The sequence below is a fragment of the Rhincodon typus genome, chromosome 16 (assembly GCF_021869965.1).
Source record: "Rhincodon typus isolate 14 chromosome 16, sRhiTyp1.1, whole genome shotgun sequence".
NCBI classification, from domain to species: Eukaryota; Metazoa; Chordata; class Chondrichthyes; order Orectolobiformes; family Rhincodontidae; genus Rhincodon; species Rhincodon typus.
In genome coordinates, this window is record NC_063347.1 from 18,255,192 (window position 1) to 18,274,543 (window position 19,352).

The 19,352-nt window shown below is 40.6% G+C and overlaps 1 protein-coding gene across 4 annotated transcripts in view; it reads left to right on the top strand.

The window, feature by feature from the left end:
• The window catches only part of aspn (asporin (LRR class 1)), a 98,899-nt gene that overhangs the window by 28,874 nt on the left and 50,673 nt on the right, over positions 1 to 19,352 (top strand). For all 4 annotated transcript variants that reach the window (XR_007263848.1, XM_048606195.1, XM_048606194.1 and 1 more), the window contains 4 exons: positions 676 to 889; positions 6,399 to 6,512; positions 9,368 to 9,461; positions 13,805 to 13,943. Coding sequence is in view for 3 of the 4 variants with exons in the window: in XM_048606195.1 (XP_048462152.1) it covers positions 676 to 889; positions 6,399 to 6,512; positions 9,368 to 9,461; positions 13,805 to 13,943 (561 nt within the window). In the remaining variant the exon portion in view is untranslated. The remainder of the gene's footprint in view (positions 1 to 675; positions 890 to 6,398; positions 6,513 to 9,367; positions 9,462 to 13,804; positions 13,944 to 19,352) is intronic.

Here is a 19,352-nt window from a genome sequence, read left to right on the forward strand (position 1 = left end):
TATTGGTCTTTCAATCACTTTGGGGAATTTGTCACCAAATTAAATACTTCTGTATATCTCTTTACTTATTAAAGTTAGATGATGCTATGGATTTACCCCCAAGATTAAGAGAGGAGGCTTTTTATCGTATCCATTAAGGCATGATTCAAATGCTGGTGTGCAGTCAATATGTTAATTCATTGCATTGTTACATAAAATCATGAGGGGCATAGATAAAGTGGATTACATTGTCTTTTCCCTGGAGCGGGGGAGTTCAAAACTGGAGTGCATATTTTTAAGATGAGAAGAGAAATTTTTACAAAGGACATGAGGGGGAAACATTTTTTTTTTACACCGAGTGTGGTTCCTATGTGGAATGAACTGCCAGGGGATGTGGTGGATGCAGGTACAGTTACAACATTTGAAAGATATTTGGGTAAGTACATGAATAGGAAGCATTTGGAGGGATATGGGCCAAACGCAGGCATGTGGGATTTGTTGGAAAAGTTGGTCGGTATAGACTAGTTGGGCCGAAGGGTCTGTTTCCATGTTATGTGACTCTGTTGAAAAGTACTTGTTTCAAGGTTGTTCATCCTGTTGGAATAGGACTGTTTCTAGTTCAATATTTTCAAATAGCTAACTATTAATATGAATCTCACTGTCTTGTGAAAACTACTTATCTTTTGTCCCACCTAGGCACTTTTTCTGATTAACAATCAGATAACCAAAATTCATCCAAAGGCATTCAGGTCCAATAAACATTTGAAATTGCTTTACCTTTCCTGGAATTTGCTACCTCAGATTCCGACTCATTTACCAAAATCCCTTGTGGAACTAAGAATTGATGACAACAAAATTAAGAAAATACAAAAGCAAGCTTTTAAAGGAACAAAGTTTTTGCATGTTTTAGGTAAGTCTGTACAAACATAGTTAAATAAAAAGCTCTAGGAAAACTAATCTATTCTCAAGATCTCTTTAAATTGCTTTTCACTACATTTAAATACATGAATGCCAGCTTTACCTCAGTCTTTTTTGCTGTTAGGACGTACATTTACAGATCACAACTTTTCAAATGGGGCTTATACATCCTTTAGCTCTGAGGGAATCTCATGCAGTTCTGTGGTTATCAAATATGGTATGTGTCACCTGGACGCACTGGGCTCAGGTAGCCATCCGTTCAGAGAAAATGATCCTAAAATTGAGACCAATAGTTTAAGGATTACATGTGTATTTTCTGTAAACACGCTGCACAAGCTAGGAATCAAATAGAAACAGAAAATGTGGGAATCTTCACAAGTTTGGCAGATTGACCCTTGCTGTTCCTGTTATATATTACTGATCTAGACCTTAGTGTGCATGGAACATAGTTTGCAGATGACACGAAGGTTGGAAAATGAGACACACTCAGGAGACTCTTCCACGAACTGCCCTGAGCTCAGCATCTTCGCCTGGCTTGTAACAGCCAACTTAACCTCCTGGTCACCACCCATTTCAACTCCCCGCCCCCCTTGCCCTTTGACATGTCCATCCTCAGCCTCCTCCAGTGTCGCAGCAACTCGCAACACAGATTTGAAAAACACCACCTTATCTTCCGCCTGGGCACCCTACAGCCTGGAGCACTCAACAGTGATTTCTCCAATTTCAAATAACCTTCCCACCCATCCCCTGGATCCCCTTCCAGCCCCAGCTCCTTCCTTCCATTCCACCTTCTGACCCTCCCTTCCAGCCACCAACTGGATTCATCCCTCCCGTGGACCAACCAGGTCATACCTACCACCATTGTTCACCCATCACCTCCATTCTGCCTCCACCCCTCCTGCCCTCTATCTGCCTCTACCTCCAGATCCAGTCCTGAAGAAGGGTAATACCCGAAATGTTGGCTGCTCCTTTACTCCAGATGCTGCCTGGATTGCTGTGTTCTTCCAGCGTCCTGTTCATCTAACTGGATTCCATCTTTTTTTTGTCTCTGTCTATTGCCACTACTTGGCAGTCACCAATTCCTTCTCTATCTGCATACCCATAAACTGCAGAGAGAACCATGACTATAAATTTGTGCTATTGATAAAACTGAAGCTCTGAAACCTGGATCTTGAGCTGACAATATTTAATGTAATTGTTTGTACAGGATATGAGAATGACCTGAACCACCTGGTTCCCATATGACACAGAATGTGTACCCACTGTTTTACTCCATTTGCTCTGTCATGCCTCTATTTTACAATGGATTAGATTTACTTATCAAACAGCTACCACTCCTGTAGCTAGCTGGGTGTTCTATAGGAAGGGTGATTGAAATCTTTTTCCATAACTCTAATAATCTAACCATATTAACTAAAACAAAAGGCCTCTTTAGTTTTACTATCTCTTTTTATTTAATTTTCACTTAGTCCCTATATCAAATGAATTAATACTTTAACTGTAAGATTAACTATCAAATTGGCTTCAGTTTTTTTTTTGTTTTTGTACTAATCAATCAAGTCTCATTTTATAGATGCTTAATTTAAATAAAATGCTTGACAGAAAATCATTCCAGATGACATTTTGTCCTGTGAAACTGTGTGACGATTATTTTTCATTTTCCATTTATTTAAAACTCATACACCTCAACCCAAACCACTACCTAGCACCCACTCATACCCTGCCATGCAACAGCCCCGCGCCCAGTCTGCCACACAGCAGCCCCACTCCTCGCATGCCATGCAGCACACTGTTCCCAGCCTGCTGCACAGCACCCAGCTTGCTGTACAGTGCTCCACTTCTAGGCTGCCATGCAGTCGCCCCATTCTCAGCCTGCTATACAGCAACCCATTCAGAGCCTGCCACACAGCAGCCAGCTCCCAGGCTGCCATGCAGCAGCCCTGTTTTCTGCCTGCTATACAGCAACCCATTCCCAGCCTTCTGCACAGAGCCCAACTTTCACCATTTCCGTTTTCCTACTGCTCATAGTGGGATGCCTGTGATTGCGTGATTTATCACAATAAAATTTCAAGGATCCCTATCATGACACATTGGGCTAGAGACAAGAGCTAGAGCTTACAAATTCTAGCCGACCTCATGTACATTATCACTGGGGAAGTGGATATTTAGTGATGAAGTTAAAATCCTGATCCTTAGCAGCATAAAGCTGAAGGAGGGGCTCCACAACTTAAAGGAACTTTAGCTGATAAATTAGTTCTCAGAGGCTCTTATGTCTTAAAACTCAGGAGTAGGCATTTGAATCTTTATGACTGATCCACCTTTCAGTCAGTTCGTTGTTGACTTGGTTGTGGTTTCGGCTCCAGTTTCCTGCTTGGACTTAAAATCCCCTGACTGCTTGTCACAGTCCAGAATAAATTTCAAGACCCAGTCTCTACTCTCTTCTGGGGAAAAATATTCCATATGCTAAAGATCTTTTGAAAGAAAAGGTTTCTCCTCATCTCTGTTCTTAAAATGGTGATCTCCTTTCCTTAAACTACGTTCTCTTGTTTTAGATTCCCCAACAAGAGAAAATATGCTCCAGTTATCTATTCTATCTCATCCCCTCAAGGTCTTATATTTTTCAATAAGATCACCTCATTCTTCTAAACTCCAATGGGAGTAGTCTTCACCTTCTTCCTTTTGTTTCAAAAGATAAACTGTTCTTCACAGGACTAAGTTGAGTGAACCTTCTCTCAACTGCTCCTGAAACAATTATATATATGTTTCAAATAAGGAGACCAAAACCGCAAACAATACTTTAGATGTGGATACACGAAGGACCTGTAGAGCAACAGTAAATTTCCCTACTTTTGTATTCCATTTCCTGTTCAATAAATTACAACATTCTATTTCCCTTCCTCATCAATTGCAGCACCTGCATACCAACTTTATGATTCATGTACAGGACACCTGTATTCCTCTGTACCACCTTGTTCAGCAATCTCTCTCTATTTAAATAGCACACTTCTTTTTCTATTCTTCCTGCCAAAATGGACAAGTTTGCCCATGTTATATTCCATCTGCCAAATTTTGCCCACTCACTCAACCTGTCTATAACTGGTTGGGTAACGAAAAAATGTAGTATCTATCCACTAAATGTTACTTTTTACAAATAATGTATTTGTTTTACTTTCCTATTAACGTACTGTAGAGAAGGTATTTTGCTATCTCTAAGCCTTGCTAAATCTTACCTAACAGCTGAAATGATGAAAATGAACATATAAAAAGAGAAAAATACTTCATATCCTAACTACTTTTTCCACATGCCATCCAGAACCAAGGGTGGATTCTGTTCATGCTTCTTTTTAAGTTCAGTGGTAGGTTGCCGGGTATTTTTAAAACTCATTCACGATATGAGTGTGTCACTGGCTAGGCCAACATTTGTTGCCCATCCCTAATTGCCCAGATGGCAGTTAAGAGTCGAGCATATTGTTGTGGGTCTGGAGTCGCAATGTAGTCCAGACCAGGTAAGAATAGCAGTTTCCATCCTTAAAGGACATTAGTGAACCAGATGGGCTTTTCTGACAATTAACAAAGGATTCACAGTCATCTTAATTTGAGATACTTATTGAATCTAAATTCCACCATCCAAACCCGGATCCCCAGAACATTACCTGGGTCTCTGGATTAACAGTCCAGCGATAATACCACCAGGCCATTGCCTCCCCAGACCTGTCGGACATACCATTTATAGAGTTCGCTAAGTTTTAGCTATAAGTTTTTTTAAATTGGATTTGAACTCGAAGTATTTTTTTCTGTGACATCATATCTGCCTTAACTTTCTTCAAAGATACCCTCTTAAGTTAACTTGCTTACATGCTCCCATTTACTCATACATTGCCTTTGACAATTTCACATTATTTAAACACAGGAATATTGACAACACAGAAGGAAACCATGCACCCCTCATGTTCATTATGGCCCACCTAATTCTTTGTCCATTTTTTTGTTCCATATTGATTGCAAATAACTCTTGTTACTACCTTCTGCCAAACAGTCAGCAATTAAACAATCTCACTGCCTTTAATGTAGTCTGTAAGATTCCTCCATTCCATCATGCGATCAGGCTATCTTATATGCCTTTGAAAGAGTTATCCAATTACTCCCAAACCTCTGGCTCTTTCCTCATATCCATGGCACTGTCTCCTTTAAAATACAAATCTAACTCCGTTTTAAAAATTACTATTGAGAATCTGCATTCAGGTAACATATTCAAGATCATACCAACTCAGAACTATTCTTCTGCATCTCTCCCTTGTTTCTTTTGTCAATTACCTTACACCTGCACCTTCGGGTTAGCAACATTTTTGCTAGTGGAAACAATTTATACCTATCAATTTTATCATAATATTTCACAACATTTTGAAAACCTTTATGAAACCTTCCTGCCTGACAATTTTCTGCTTTATCAAATGGTAGCCCTTATGTCCAAACTCATCTCTAGCTAGGGTGATTATATTCCACTTCATGACAACATACCAAGTGTCATAGAAGTTACAGCAATGGTGAGAGCCATTTGGTTTTCCAGGTCTGTGCTAGCTTTTTTAAAAAGCTATCCAATCTATTGCATTCCCCTTCCACATTTGCACTGCTCTGCAATTCTATTATTGTCAGGCAGTAAATTCCAGATCACAATAACTTACTAAAAAAAAGTATTAAATCACATCCAGTCCTTTCGCAATTACCTTTAACATGTATACTCTGACTACTATACTTCAGCTGCTGAAACATTTCTCCTTAATTATTCTACAAAACCATTAATAATTTTCAATACCTCTACCCAATCTCTCCTTAACCCCCTCTGCCTCTCTCGTCTGTCAGGTAACTCAAGTATTTAAACCCTGATTTGGTTCTTGGGTATGTCTTCTGCATCCTACTAAGTCCTGACAACCCCCTTCAAAGTGCCCAGCTGTGGAAATTAAGCTGTTAGAGTAATCTTTCTGCCAGGATTGGAGGCTTTTAGCCAAAGGGAGAGCTGAATCGACTGGGGCTATTTTCCCTGGAGCATCAGAGGCTGAGGGGTGACCTCATAGAGATTTATAAAATCATGAGGAGCATGGACAGGGTAAATAGTTAAGGTTTTTTCCCAGGAGTGGAGGAGTCTATAACTAGAGGGCATAGGTTTAAGGTGAGAGGGGAAAGATATAAAAGGGACCCAAGGGCAACTTTTTCACGCAGAGTGGTGCGTATATGGAATGAGCTGCCAGAGGAAGTGGTGGAGGCTGGTATGATTACAACATTTAAAAAGCATCTGGATGGGTACATGAATAGAACGGGTTTGGAGAGATAAGGGCCAAATGCTGGCAAGTGGGACTAGATTTAGATAGGATATGTGGTCGGCGTGGATGAGTTGGACCGAAGGGTCTGTTTCCGTGCTGTATATCTCTATGACTCGATGTTATGAAAGGAAATGACTGTATACCAAGGTACAAACTGTTAATAACAAACACTTTGAATTGCAGAAATGAGTGGAAATCCACTTGATGCTACAGGCATGGAACCCGATGCTTTTGATGGGGTATTGAGACTGATTTACGTTCGAATTTCACAGGCAAATTTAACTTCTGTTCCCAAGAGTAAGTTTATTTGATTATTTTATTTAGTATTGGTTTCTTTTATGGAGCAATGCGCAGGTAGGGATATTCAAAGGGTTAAATCAAGGTTTTGAGATAATAAAGGTGAAGACTGAATTATTTTTTTCCCTCACTAATACCACGAGCCAAAAGGACAACGTTTCAACTGTTCTAAATGGCTTTCTGTATCCAGAAACTGTACCTTTGTCTTGTGACAATATCCAAAATTATGTATTTCAGGAATTTGGAAATGTTAACAAAGACAGCTTCATCAGTTTTTGGTCAATTCATTGCAATAGAGGGGAATCCAGCAACTAAAATTACACATACCATTAAAAAAACAACTTAAAACGATGCAACAGTGGAAAGTGGATTGTAGGGGAAAAGACAGGCAAACCAAGCAATCCAAGTCTCCAACAACAGAGAATGCTGGAGAAACTGAAAAGGCCTGGCAGCATTTGTGGAGACAGAAACTGAGTTATCATTTTGAGGCTGGTATGACTTTTTCAGAACTGAATGGAGTTGGTAATGTGCTGAAAAGAAAAAAACTGCCAGAGAACTTCAGCTCTGATGAAGAGTCAGCTAGACTTGAAACATTAGTTTGCTTGTTTTCTTTCCATGGATGTTGCCTGATGGCCAACATTTTTTGTTTTCAGAACACATTCCAGCACCTGCAGTAATTTGCTCCAATAAGGTGTTGGAAATGGTTTGTTTTTACACATTTGACACAGGAAGTATCCCAGAGCAAAAGACAAAAGGGTTATTAATGGTGCAGAAAGAGAAAAGGTGATAAAAAAGGCGTAAGTTCTAAAGTGAAAGGGAAGAAATCCAAGTACTTCGATCTTACACGCAGATGAGACTGGTTATGGATGATATATTCTATCAACTGTGGCTCACTTGGCTATGGACTCACCTCTTAAGTCATAAGGTCATGGGTTTAAGTTTCAATGCAGGGCTGAAGCACAGGAAACTAATTTGACATTCAATGCAGTAGTTAGGAAAGTACCATCTTTTGGATGAACCATTAAACTGAGGAAACAACAACAGAAGTTGCTGGAAAAGCTCAGCAGGCCTGGCAGCATCTGTGAAGGAAAAATCAGAGTTCACGTTTCAGGTCCAGTGACCCTTCCTCAGAACTGAAAATGAAACATTAAACTGAGGTCCTGTCTGCCTGTTCAGTGGTGAAAAGATCTTGGCACGATTTCAAACAAGAGTACAGGAGTTATCACTGGTATCCTGGACAATATTTATCACTCAATTAACATGATAAAAATGCAGACTATCAGATCATCAACACATTGCTGCCTGAGGGTTTTTGCTGCCACATTTCAAACATTACAATGACTACAATTACTTTAAAATGACTACAATGGCTGCGAAGTGCTTTGAGACATCTGGTGGCAGTGAAAAGTGCTGCAAAAATGTAAGTCGATTTTTTCTTTATGACGCATTGAGAAAACTAGTTATTCAATTATAGAAGACTGGCAGCTTAACCTGGTGCTAGTTTACAAATTAACAAATTTATTAAATTTATAACATTTATTCGCTCATCCAACACCTCAGCCACTATACTTCTGCTCCTCGTCAGTCAAGGAAAATTCGACATCTATGTCAGGAACCCTATGTCAAAAGGGCAAAAGCAAAACATTTTTTGGCTACGAAACAGTGAGTTATATATTTTTCAGCAATGGGATTTTTAAAAAAAAATAGGTTTACTCACACGAAATATCCCAGTTTGAGTTAACACATAATAGTTTCTCAACAGATGTTGTATCTGTGACAGATATCCAAGAAAGGTGCAAAGCTATTTAATCCCAAACATCCAATATGTTTTGTTTAAATATATAACGAAAACAGAAATTGCTAGAAAAGCTCAGCAAGTCTAGCACAACGACTGTTCTGAGGAAGGGTCACTTGACCTGAAACGTTAACTCTGATTTCTCTCTACAGATGCTATCAGACCTATTGAGCTTTTCCAGCAATTTCTGTTTTTGTTTCTGATTTACCAGACTGCATTTCTTTAGGTTTTTGTTTAACTGTATATTTGATTGTAGCTCTGTTTAACTTAAAAATATCCTACGAAATTTCAAAGTATGCCTCAGCCTGTTTTGTTTGAACTAAGTAGTAGAGTTTTTATATCAGTCAGAAGAATAAAACTGTTTTCTTGAATTATGTTCAAAGTGTTTTCATCTGCATACCCTTGATAATCTGAAGTTCATCCCTTTCCACTGGGTGTCAGATAAATAATGGTGAGACACAAACATTATGAAAGAGAACACTCACCTTGTACATCAGCTACCAGGAAACATCATGGGTTGCTGTACAAGTTATATCACTTTGGAAGGCTGGCTGAATATATTGAAAATTGAGAACTCTATATTTTTTGTTCTAACAGGCTGTTTTTACTTAATGAGAGTTGAAGAATGATCAACGAACAATATAAAATAATTACATATTTCTCCATCCTCTTCATCCACATAGATATCACTTGCTTCCCTCCAAATACAAACTTTAAACAAAATTACTTGGTGTGACCCAAACTAGCCTAGTTCTCTGATAATTCTGTTACAGAAGCTTTTAAAACAGGAATTGTGCTTGATGTACAATATCCAAAAGTGACATTGTTGCCCCTTATATAATTATTCAGATCTCTGATCTTTAAATAGTTATCAGTGAACTTGAGCTACTGAATGACCATGCACCCTTCGAAAAAGTCTGTGATGAAGACACATGTCAAAGCTTCAATTTCAAGGTCAAGCCTTACCTCTGTTCAATGTCAAAGTGTGATGAAATTATTTACACTTGGTCAACTATATCTGTGATTATTTATACTAATTATCCTCAACTTATCCTTCAAGATTTACCATCCAATTTGCACGAGCTGTATCTTGATCACAATAAGATTTCTTCAGTAGAACTTGAGGATTTTAGGCGATACAAAGATTTGCGCAGGTAATTTTTTCTCTTTTTAAATAAAATCAAATATGATGCCAATTCATTGGCAATGTCATTTTCAATGTATTTGTGATCTGAGAAATGACAAGGAAAACCAGAAGACCAACTTAACTGGAGAAGGCAGAATATGAGTTAAGCACAATGGTCCAGACATGGCACGGCACAGTGGCTCAGTGGTTAGCACTGCTGCCTCACAGCGCCAGGGACCCGCGTTCGATTTCACCCTCGGGTGACTGTCTGTGTGGAGTTTGCACGTTCTCCCCATGTCTGCGTGGGTTTCCTCCGGGTGCTCCGGTTTCCTCCCACAGTCCAAAGATGTGCAGGCTAGGTGGATTGGTCATGCTAAATTGCCCGTCATGTACAGGGATGTGTAGATTAGGTGGGGTTATAGTGGGGTGGGTCCAGGTGGGATGCTCTGAGGGTCGGTGTGGACTTGTTGGGCTGAAGGGCCTGTTTCCATACTGTAGGGATTCTATGATCTGTATTGCAGTCAGCAGCGAATAAACTATACCTGCAGTTCATCATGCTTAAATAATGTTGTGGATTTGATTAATTGTAAACATTTTCAAAAAATTCTTCCCAGCTCTTTTATCTCTTAATCCCTTGTTTGCTTCCAGTACATAATTTTGAATTGAATTACAAACTACACCTGCAGGTCATCATGCTTAAACCTGCCTGTGTACTTCTGCTAAGCTTTTGCACTGCAATTTGTGGTAATGAAAAGATTAGAACATGATTCAGGATCTGTGGGAACAGGGAAAACAACAGAAATAGCAAGAACTGCAGATGCTGGAGTCAGAGTCAACACAGTGTGGAGCTGGAGGAACACAGCAGGTCAGGCAGTATTAGAGGAACAGGAAAGTCGATGTTTTGGGTTGGCAAAGGGTCCCTACATCGACTTTCCTGTTCCTCTGGTGCTGCCTGACTTGCTGTGTTCCTCCAGCCCCACAGGGAAAACAATAGTGTGTCACTTAATGAGGTTAAAGAATCCTTAATGAGGTACCAGCCATGCAGTACGAGGTTAGAAGTCACACAACACCAGGTGATGTGACCTGATGAAGGAGCAGCACTCCAAAAACTTGTGATTTCAAATAAACCCGTTGGAATATAGCCTGGTCTCGTGTGATTTCTGACCTTGTCCATACCAGTCCAACACCAGCACTGCCACATCATAAAGGTTGTATGGCAGTTATTAAGACTCAACACACCATGTTAAAAAAGTCACTTACAATTGAATGACAAGCCTAACTTCTTCTGGGGTTTCTGGTGTATGAGGTTATTTAATTATATGTATAACAATTTCATACAACTGCATGTTAGTAAATGCCAAATATTTTAAAATCAGTACCACAATGCTTTTGGAGGAAAAAGTTCCTGACTGACATGTAACTGCATTTGTGTGGAAGCCAGAAATTGTTGTCAATTTACTGCTTAGTAACAGCAAGCTCTGCCAAGGTTATAAGAGCTGTAATTGGGATGAATTGAAGAAATTCATATTCAATTCTTAAGCCTGTAATACAAAATTGTTCACAATTTGGTATAAATCAATATAACACAAAATAGGTTCGCTAGTTTGGAAAACGGAAAATTCAAATAAGTGCAAATAACTCCTAAGAAGTGAGACAAACACAAGAAACACTGGGGCAAGTTAGCGGGTCTTGCAGCACCTGTGGAGACAGAAACAGTGTTTTTGTTTTGGATTTCCAGCATCTGCACTATTTTGCTTTTATCTAATGCACTGAATGTTGTGCAGAAGAATATTTTACTTTCCAGGTCTGATATTTCTGGCCTTAATGGGCACAAACCATGTCTAAATATTTTAGCTGGAAAATAGAAACAACTAAATTACACATAAAACCAAAAAAGATGAAAACAAATTAATTTGGCTTACATCATAGTTCACAAATAAGCTAAGTTGTGTTTCTTAAATACAGCAAAGCTTATGAAGTGAGCGGATAGATAAAGGTAGAGAGAGACGAGCGGTTTGTCTTACAATAACAGACTGAGCAGTTGAGGCCTATAATTCCTAGATTTTACAAGAATGATAGGAGACCTGAGGTATACAAGATACAACATGTGTTGGCAACGTTGACATGGAGAGGCTGTTTTCCCTTGTGGGGCAATCTAGAATGAGGGATCAAAGTTTTAGGATAAGGGGTAATAAATTTAAAACAAAGATGAGAAAAAAATTACTTCTCTCAAAGTATCGTGAACCTGTGGAATTCACTACCCCAGAGTGTGGTGGATGTTGGGACATCGAGGAGCAAATGGAAAGATTTTTAATTAGTAATGCTGATGGGTTCTGGAGCGGGGAGGAAAGTGAAGCTGAAGCCAAGAGGAGAGGTCAGCCATGGTTGTATTGTATGGCGGAGCAGGCTTGAGGGGTTGAATTCCCGTCTCCTACTCCTAATTTTTATGTTCTTAAGAAATGTATAGATGTAGCATGCAAGAGTTTTCAGGAAGCACAATTAGATATCTCAGAAATATCTGGTTGAAGAAGAGATGATGTGGGAAAATATGAAGTTGTTCAGTTTGGAAGGGAGAACAAAAGTACAGAATATTAGTTAAATTGAGTAAAATTGCAGAAAGCTGCAACAGAAAGGGATTTGGGGATACTCGTGCACAAAACAGAGAAAGCTAGCACACAGGTGCAATTTATAATCAGGAAGGCTAATGGAATGTTGACCCTTATTTAAACGAGTGTAACAGTAGGGAAGTCTTACTGCAAATGTACAAGATGCTGATGAGATTACATCTGGAGTACTTTGAACAGTTTTGGTCCCCTCATTTAAGGAAAGATATCATCTACCTGGAGGCAGTTTTCAAAGGAGGTTTACTAGTTTGATCCCCGCTAAGAAGGAATTGTCCTGAGCAAAGGCTAAACAGTTGGGACTCTACCCCCTGGAGTTTAGAAGAATGAGAAGTGATCTTATTAAAACCTATAGGATTCTTAAGAGGTTTGGACAAAGGAGGTGATGGCCTCGTGGTATTATTGCGAGACTATTAATCTTGAGACCCTGGCGATGTTTTGGGGATCTGGGTTCAATGCTGCCATGGCAGATAATGGAATCTGAATTCAATAAACGTCTAGAATTTGGAATCTAATAATGACCATGAAATCATTGCTAATTTTCAGAAAAACCCATCTGGTTCACTAATTTTAGACCAAAAGACCACAAGACATGGGAGCAGAAATTAGGCCATTCAGCCAATTGGGTCTGCTCTGCCAATCAATCATGGCTGATAAGTTTCTCAACCCCATTCTCCTGCTTTCTCCTCATAACCCTTGATTACCTTTACAACCAAGAACCTTTCTATCTCCGTCTTAAATATACTCAATGGCCTGGCCTCCACAGCCTTCTGTGGCAGTGAATTCCATAGATTCACCACTCTCTGGCTGAAGAAGTTGTCTCCTTATCTCCATTCTAAAAGGTCTTCCCTTTACTCTAAGGCTGTGCCCTTGGGTCCTCGTCTCTCCTACCAATGGAAACATCTTCCTAACATCCACTCTGTCCAGGCCATTCAGTACTCTGTAAGTTTCAATTAGATCCCCCCTCATCCTTCTAAACTCCATCGAGTATGGACCCAGATTCTTCAAACGTTTCTCATATGTTAAGCTTTTCATTCCTGGGACCATTTTCTTAGGGAAGGAAACTGCCATCCTTACCTGGTCTGGCCTACATGTGACTCTAGTTCCACAACAATGTGGTTGACTCCTAATTACCCTCTGGGCAATTAGGGGTGGGCAATAAATGCTGGTCTGGCCAGTGACATCCACATCCTGTGAATGAATTTTAAAAAAGGCTGAGAGGATGTTTCCCTTCATAGTACGATATAAGACCACAGTGTCAAAACAAAGGGGCACCAATTTAAGACAGAGAGGAGAAGGACTTTCTTCTTTCAGAGAGCTGTGGGGACAGAGTCCTTATGTATGTTTAAGGATAAGATAGATTTTTGATCAGTGGGGGTTACAGAGAAAACACATGAAAGTAAACATTAGGAGTGGTGATTCAGCCATGATCCTATTGAATAGCAAAGCAAAATTGAGAGGCTGGATGGCTGAACAAGCTCCTGTTCTTACGTTCTTATTATCATTGTAACAGTGCCACCGAGAAGGTAAAGGCAGAAATCAATAAATAAGATCAGTTTATTTCTATCAGACACCCAGCTGAGTTTGTGAAAGGTTAAGTAATGACTACCTTTGAAACTAAAATTTTCTGTTACAGCATCACCAACAGGCATAACAGCTTTTGCCCCAGTAACAAAGTGTTGAATAAAATACTTTATGAAATTCATGTCCCATGGACTGAATATAGAGTTACTCCCTTCTCATGTTACAGATTGGACTTGTCCTACAACCAAATTAAAGAGATTGAAAATGGAAGTTTTGCATTTCTTCCTCAACTAAGACAGCTTCATTTGGAAAACAATGAAGTTAAGCAAGTTCCTGCTGGTATAAAGGAACTGATGTATTTGCAGGTAAATAACAAATTGTTCCTATGATTTATGACTTTTGTTCTATTTTCATGCTTTTGTACACCAACTGAAGCATTTAGTAAAAAGAACAAAATAAAAATAAACAGCATATGAAAATGTGATTATGGAAAACAACCAACAGTCTCAGTCCTGGAGTCATAGTCATTGAGTTATACAGCACAAAAACAGACCCCTTGATCCAACTCACCATGCCGACCAGAAATCCTAAACTGATCGATCCCATTGCCAGCATTTGGCCTGTATCACTGTATGTTCTTTCTACTCATGTATCCATCCAGATCCCTTTTTAATGTTGTAATCATACCCATCTTGACCACCTCCTCTGGCAGTTTGTTCCATATGCACGCCACCCTCTGCGTGAAAATGTTGCCCCTCAGGTCCCTTTTAAATCTTTTCCCTCTCACCTGAAACCTATGCCCTCTAGTTTCGGAATCCCCACCCTGGGACAAACACTTTGGATATTCACCCTATCCATGCCCCTTATGATTTTATAAACCTCGATAAAGGTCACCCCTCAGTTGCCAAAGCTCCAGGGGAAAAAACCCAGCCTATTCAGCCTCTGCCTGTAGCTCAAACCTCCAATCCCGGCAACATCCTTGTAAATCTTTTCTGAACCCTTTCAAGTTTAACAACATCTTTCCTATAGGAGGGGGACCAGAATTGAATGCAGCATTCTAAAAGTGGCCTCACCAAAGTCCTCATCCAACACAGTGAGACACTAGCAAGTTCATATGTGACTGCAGGTCATCTTCCGCTGCTGTTAATCTCATCCAGGACTGCCTGTGTTCATTCTGAGAGCTGATGCTTCTTTCTGTTGATCTAAGTATTTGGACTACAGTTGAGTATTCTGGTAAAATGTCACATCAATCAGTTTTTTAAGCACCTGGCGCATTCATGTCCTTGATGCTTCTATAAACTGAGAAGTTTGGAAGCAGAGTACTAACAAATAGGAAACTCAAAGGAGGCATCAACATAAAGATTCAATTCAATACAATCTAGCACAGAAACAGGTCCTTCGGCTCACTAAGCCTGTGCTGATTCTAATCCTTATTTAGACCTGCTACTTATTGCCCATGCATGGTTTCTATCCCTCTGTTTGCCTCCCATTTATGTGTCTATCAACATAGCCTTAAACGTTGCTAACATGCCTGCTTCCACCACTTCCACTGGCAGTGTGTTCCAGGTGCCCTCTCTGTGAAAAATTTTCCCTGCACCTTTCCCCCTTTCACCCCGAACCTATGCCCTCTAGTAGGTGACCTTTTCACTCTGGGAAAAAGCCTCTGACTATCCAGCCTATCCATACTCCTCATAATTTAGTAGACCTCTATCTTTAGTAGACCACTCCTCAGCCTCTGTCTTCCTCGTGAAAACAATCCGAGTTCATCCAACCACTCCTCATATCTAAAACCCTTTAGACCAGGCAACATCCTGGTAAACCTTGTCTGCACCCTCTCTAAATCATCCATTTCCTTCTGGTAGTGTGGCGACGAGAACTGCACACAATATTCCAAATGTGGCCTAACTAAAGACTTGTACAGCTATAACATAATTAACTGACTTTTATACTCGATGCCCCAGCCAATGAAGACCAGCATGCTCCATGTCTTCTTGACCACCTAATCCACCTGTGTTGCTGTTTTCAGGGATCCCTGAAAATCCCATGTCAATGCTCCTAAGGGTTCTGCCATTTATTGTATAATTCACACCTAAATTTGGTCTTCCAAAATGCATCACATCTCATTTGTCCAGATTAAACTCTATCTAACATTGCTCTGCCCAACTCTGCAATCTATATCCTGCTGTCCCCTTTGACAATCCTCCTCACTATCTGCAACGCCACGAATTTTGGTGACATCTGCAATTTACTGATCAGACCACCTACATTTTCCTTCAGATTATTGTTTATGTGTGTGTCTATATATATATATACAAAGGTCCCAGCGCTGATCCCTGTGAACACCACTAATTACTAATCACTATTCCAAAAAGCACCATTCTACCACTATTCTCTGTCTTCTATGACCAAGCCAGTTTTGTATCCATCTAGCCAGCTCACCCTGGATCCCATGAGACTTGATCTTTTGTACCAGCTTGCCATGAAGTACCTTATCATCACTGTCCTTCCCTCATCAATTATTCTTGTCACATCCTCAAAAAACTGAATCAAATTAGTGAGACATGACCTTCCCCACACAAATCCAAGCTGTCTATCTCTAAGAAGTCCATTCTCTTCCAAATGTGAATAAATCCTATCTCTCATTATCTTCTCCAACAGTTTCCCATCGCTGATGCCAGGCTCACCGGCCTGTAATTATTGGATTATGTTTTCTTAAACAAAGGAACAACAATGGTCATTCTCCGGTCCTCTGGAACCTAACTGGAGGCCAGAGAGGATGCAAAGAAATCTATTAAGGCTGCATGTATTTCCCCCCTTGCATTTCACACTATCCTGGAATAGATCCCATCTGGCTCTGGGGACTTGTCTACATTAATGTATTTCAAGACACCCAACACTTCTTCCTTCGCTATGTTGAGCTGCCCAAGAGTATTTACACATCTTTCCCTAACCTCAATATCTGTCACGTCCCTCTCTTTGGCGAATACTGATGTAAAGTTTGCATTAAGGATCTCACCCATTTCCTCTAGCTCCACACATAACCTCCCTCCGTATCCTTGAGTGGACCTACTCTTTCCTTACCTATCTCCTTGCTCCTAATATATGTATGAAATGAAACCAAAACAACTACTAATGCTGAAATCAGAAGCAAAAACAGAAATTGCTGGAGAAGCTCAGCAGAGCTGGCAGCATCTGTGCAGAGAGATCAAAGTTAACGTGTCAGTTCCAGTGACCCTTCCTCAGAACAGTTCTGATTTCTCTCCACAGATGCTGTCAGATCTGCTGAGCTTTTCCAGCAATTTCTGTTTTTGTTTCTGGTATGTATAAAATACCATGAGATTCTCCTTAACTCTGCTGGCCAAGGACATTTCATAACCCCTTTTAGGCCTCCTAATTCACCATTTGAGCTCCTTCCTACTTTCCCTATATTTATCAAGGTCTTAGTCTGTTTTTAGTTGCCTACACCTTAGCTATGCTTCCATTTTTTTTGACTAATCCGATAATTTCCCCTGTCATCCAAAGTTCCCGAATCCTGCCATTCCTGTCATTCATTTTTACAGGAACATGCCTGTCCTGTATTCTAATCAACTGGTCCTTCAAAGAATTCCACATATCAGATGTGGATTTACTCTCAACCGCCCCTCCGAAACCACATTCTTCAATTCTTGCCTAATTCAGTCATTGTTGGCCTTCCCCCAGTTTAACATCTTCATCCGAGGTCCATTCTTGTGTGTATCCATAAGTATCTGAAAATTTACAGAATTATGGCCTCAATTCCCAAAATGCTCCCCCACTGAACCTTTGATCACCTGTCTGGACTCATTTCCAAATACCAGGTCCAGTATGGCCTCCTCCCTCATCGGACTATCCACATGCTGTTTCTAAAAAACTCTCCTGCCAACACCTAACAAATTGCTCCCCATCCAAACCACTGGAGTCCCAGTCAATAAGGGGGAAAGTTAAAATTACCTACCTCAACAAATCTGTTATTTTCATATCTTCCCAGAATCTGACTACATATCTCCTCTTCTATATCCTACTAACAGCTGGGAGGTTTATAGTACAGTCCTAGCGTTGTGATTGCACCCTTCTTATTCCTGAGCTCTATCCATAATGCATCACTACAAGATCCCTTCAGGGTGTCCTCTCTCAACACAGCTCTCATGTGCTCCCTAACCTGTACTGCAACTCTTTTGCTTCCTCCTCTGTCTCATCTAACACATCGATATCCCAGAACATTAAGCTGCCAGTCCTGTTCCTCTTTCAACTATGTCTCTGTGATAGCAACAACATAACTGCATGCATTAATCCAGGCTCTAAGTTCATTCCTCTTATCTGTTATACTTCTTGCAAATACAGTCCAAGCCTCCAGTTCTGCTGAGCTCAGCAACCTCTCCCAAATTGCTCTTCCTCTTAGGTACACTTGCCTTAGACTCAAGATCTTCCCCAGTCTCTATACTTAGTGTCAAACTGCTCCAGATCCAAAACCCCTGCTGCACTAAATTAAACCCTGCTAAGTTGCACTATAGAATCTCCCTGCCAGGATATTGGTGCCCCTCTAGTTTACGTACAACCTGTCTTTCTTGTACAGGTCCTACCTTCCCTGGAAGACACCCTAATGATCCACATATCTGAATCCCTCACCCCTACACCAGGTCTTTAGCCACGTGTTCAACTGTCTGTTCCTAGCCTCAACAGCACGTGGCACAGGTAATAGTACTGACATTACTACCCTAGAGGTTCTGCTTTTTAGTTTAGTACCAAACTCCCTCAATTGTCGTTGCAGGATCTTGTCACTCCTCCTATCTATGTCAATTGTGCCAGTATGGACAATGACTTCTGTCTGTTTACCCTCCCGTTTCAGGATGCTCCGTACCAACTCAGATGTCCATGGCCCTGGCACCAGGGAGGCAACTTACCATCCTAGAGTCCCTCTCACAGCCACAGAAGCACCTGTCTATGCCCCTGACTATTGAATCTGCAATTACTATTGCTCTACAATGCTTTGTCCCTCCCCTCTGTAGAGCAGGGCCAGCCGTGGTGTTGCTGCTGTCACCTGATGGGCCATCCCACTCATCCGTATCCAAAATAGAATAATTGCTTGACAGAGGGACAGCCATAGAGGTCTCCTGCACTACTGCCTGCTCTGCCTAGTGGTCACCCATCTATCTTCCTGTACCTTGGATATGACCACGTTTCTCTCACTTCTGTCTATGGCACTCTCTGCCATTTATCTGCTCCTTAGTGTCTCCAACTGCCACTCAAGCCAATCCATTCAATCAGTGAGCAGCTGAAGCTGGGCATACTTCCTGCAGAATGTAATTATCAGGGATGGTCACAGCATCCATGATTGATCATATAACACAGGCGGAATGCAAAACCCCACTGACATGACTAGCCCTCCATTGCTTGTTCGATTACAAGTTAAATTTTAATTAGCTACCTAAAGAATACAGTTATTACTGTCTAGAAAATAGCGCCACGCCCCCCACCCCACCAACTTACTCAATATCTGAACTCCCGCTACCAACCAGAAGATGAACTAAGTGTATTAATCCTTTGGAAAGACTAAGACACACTTATCCTGTACTGCAGTGAGATTCTTTCACCTATAACACAAAGTGTTCACTGCTTTCCTTTTGCACAGTTTTATACTGAGTTTACTGCACTGTTAATGGAGTACTTAATGCAGAATTCCATCCAGTCTATTTCACAGGAAATCTGACTTGCTGCACACTCCTCCCGGTCTGCTTCACAGCGATGCTCACTGCTGC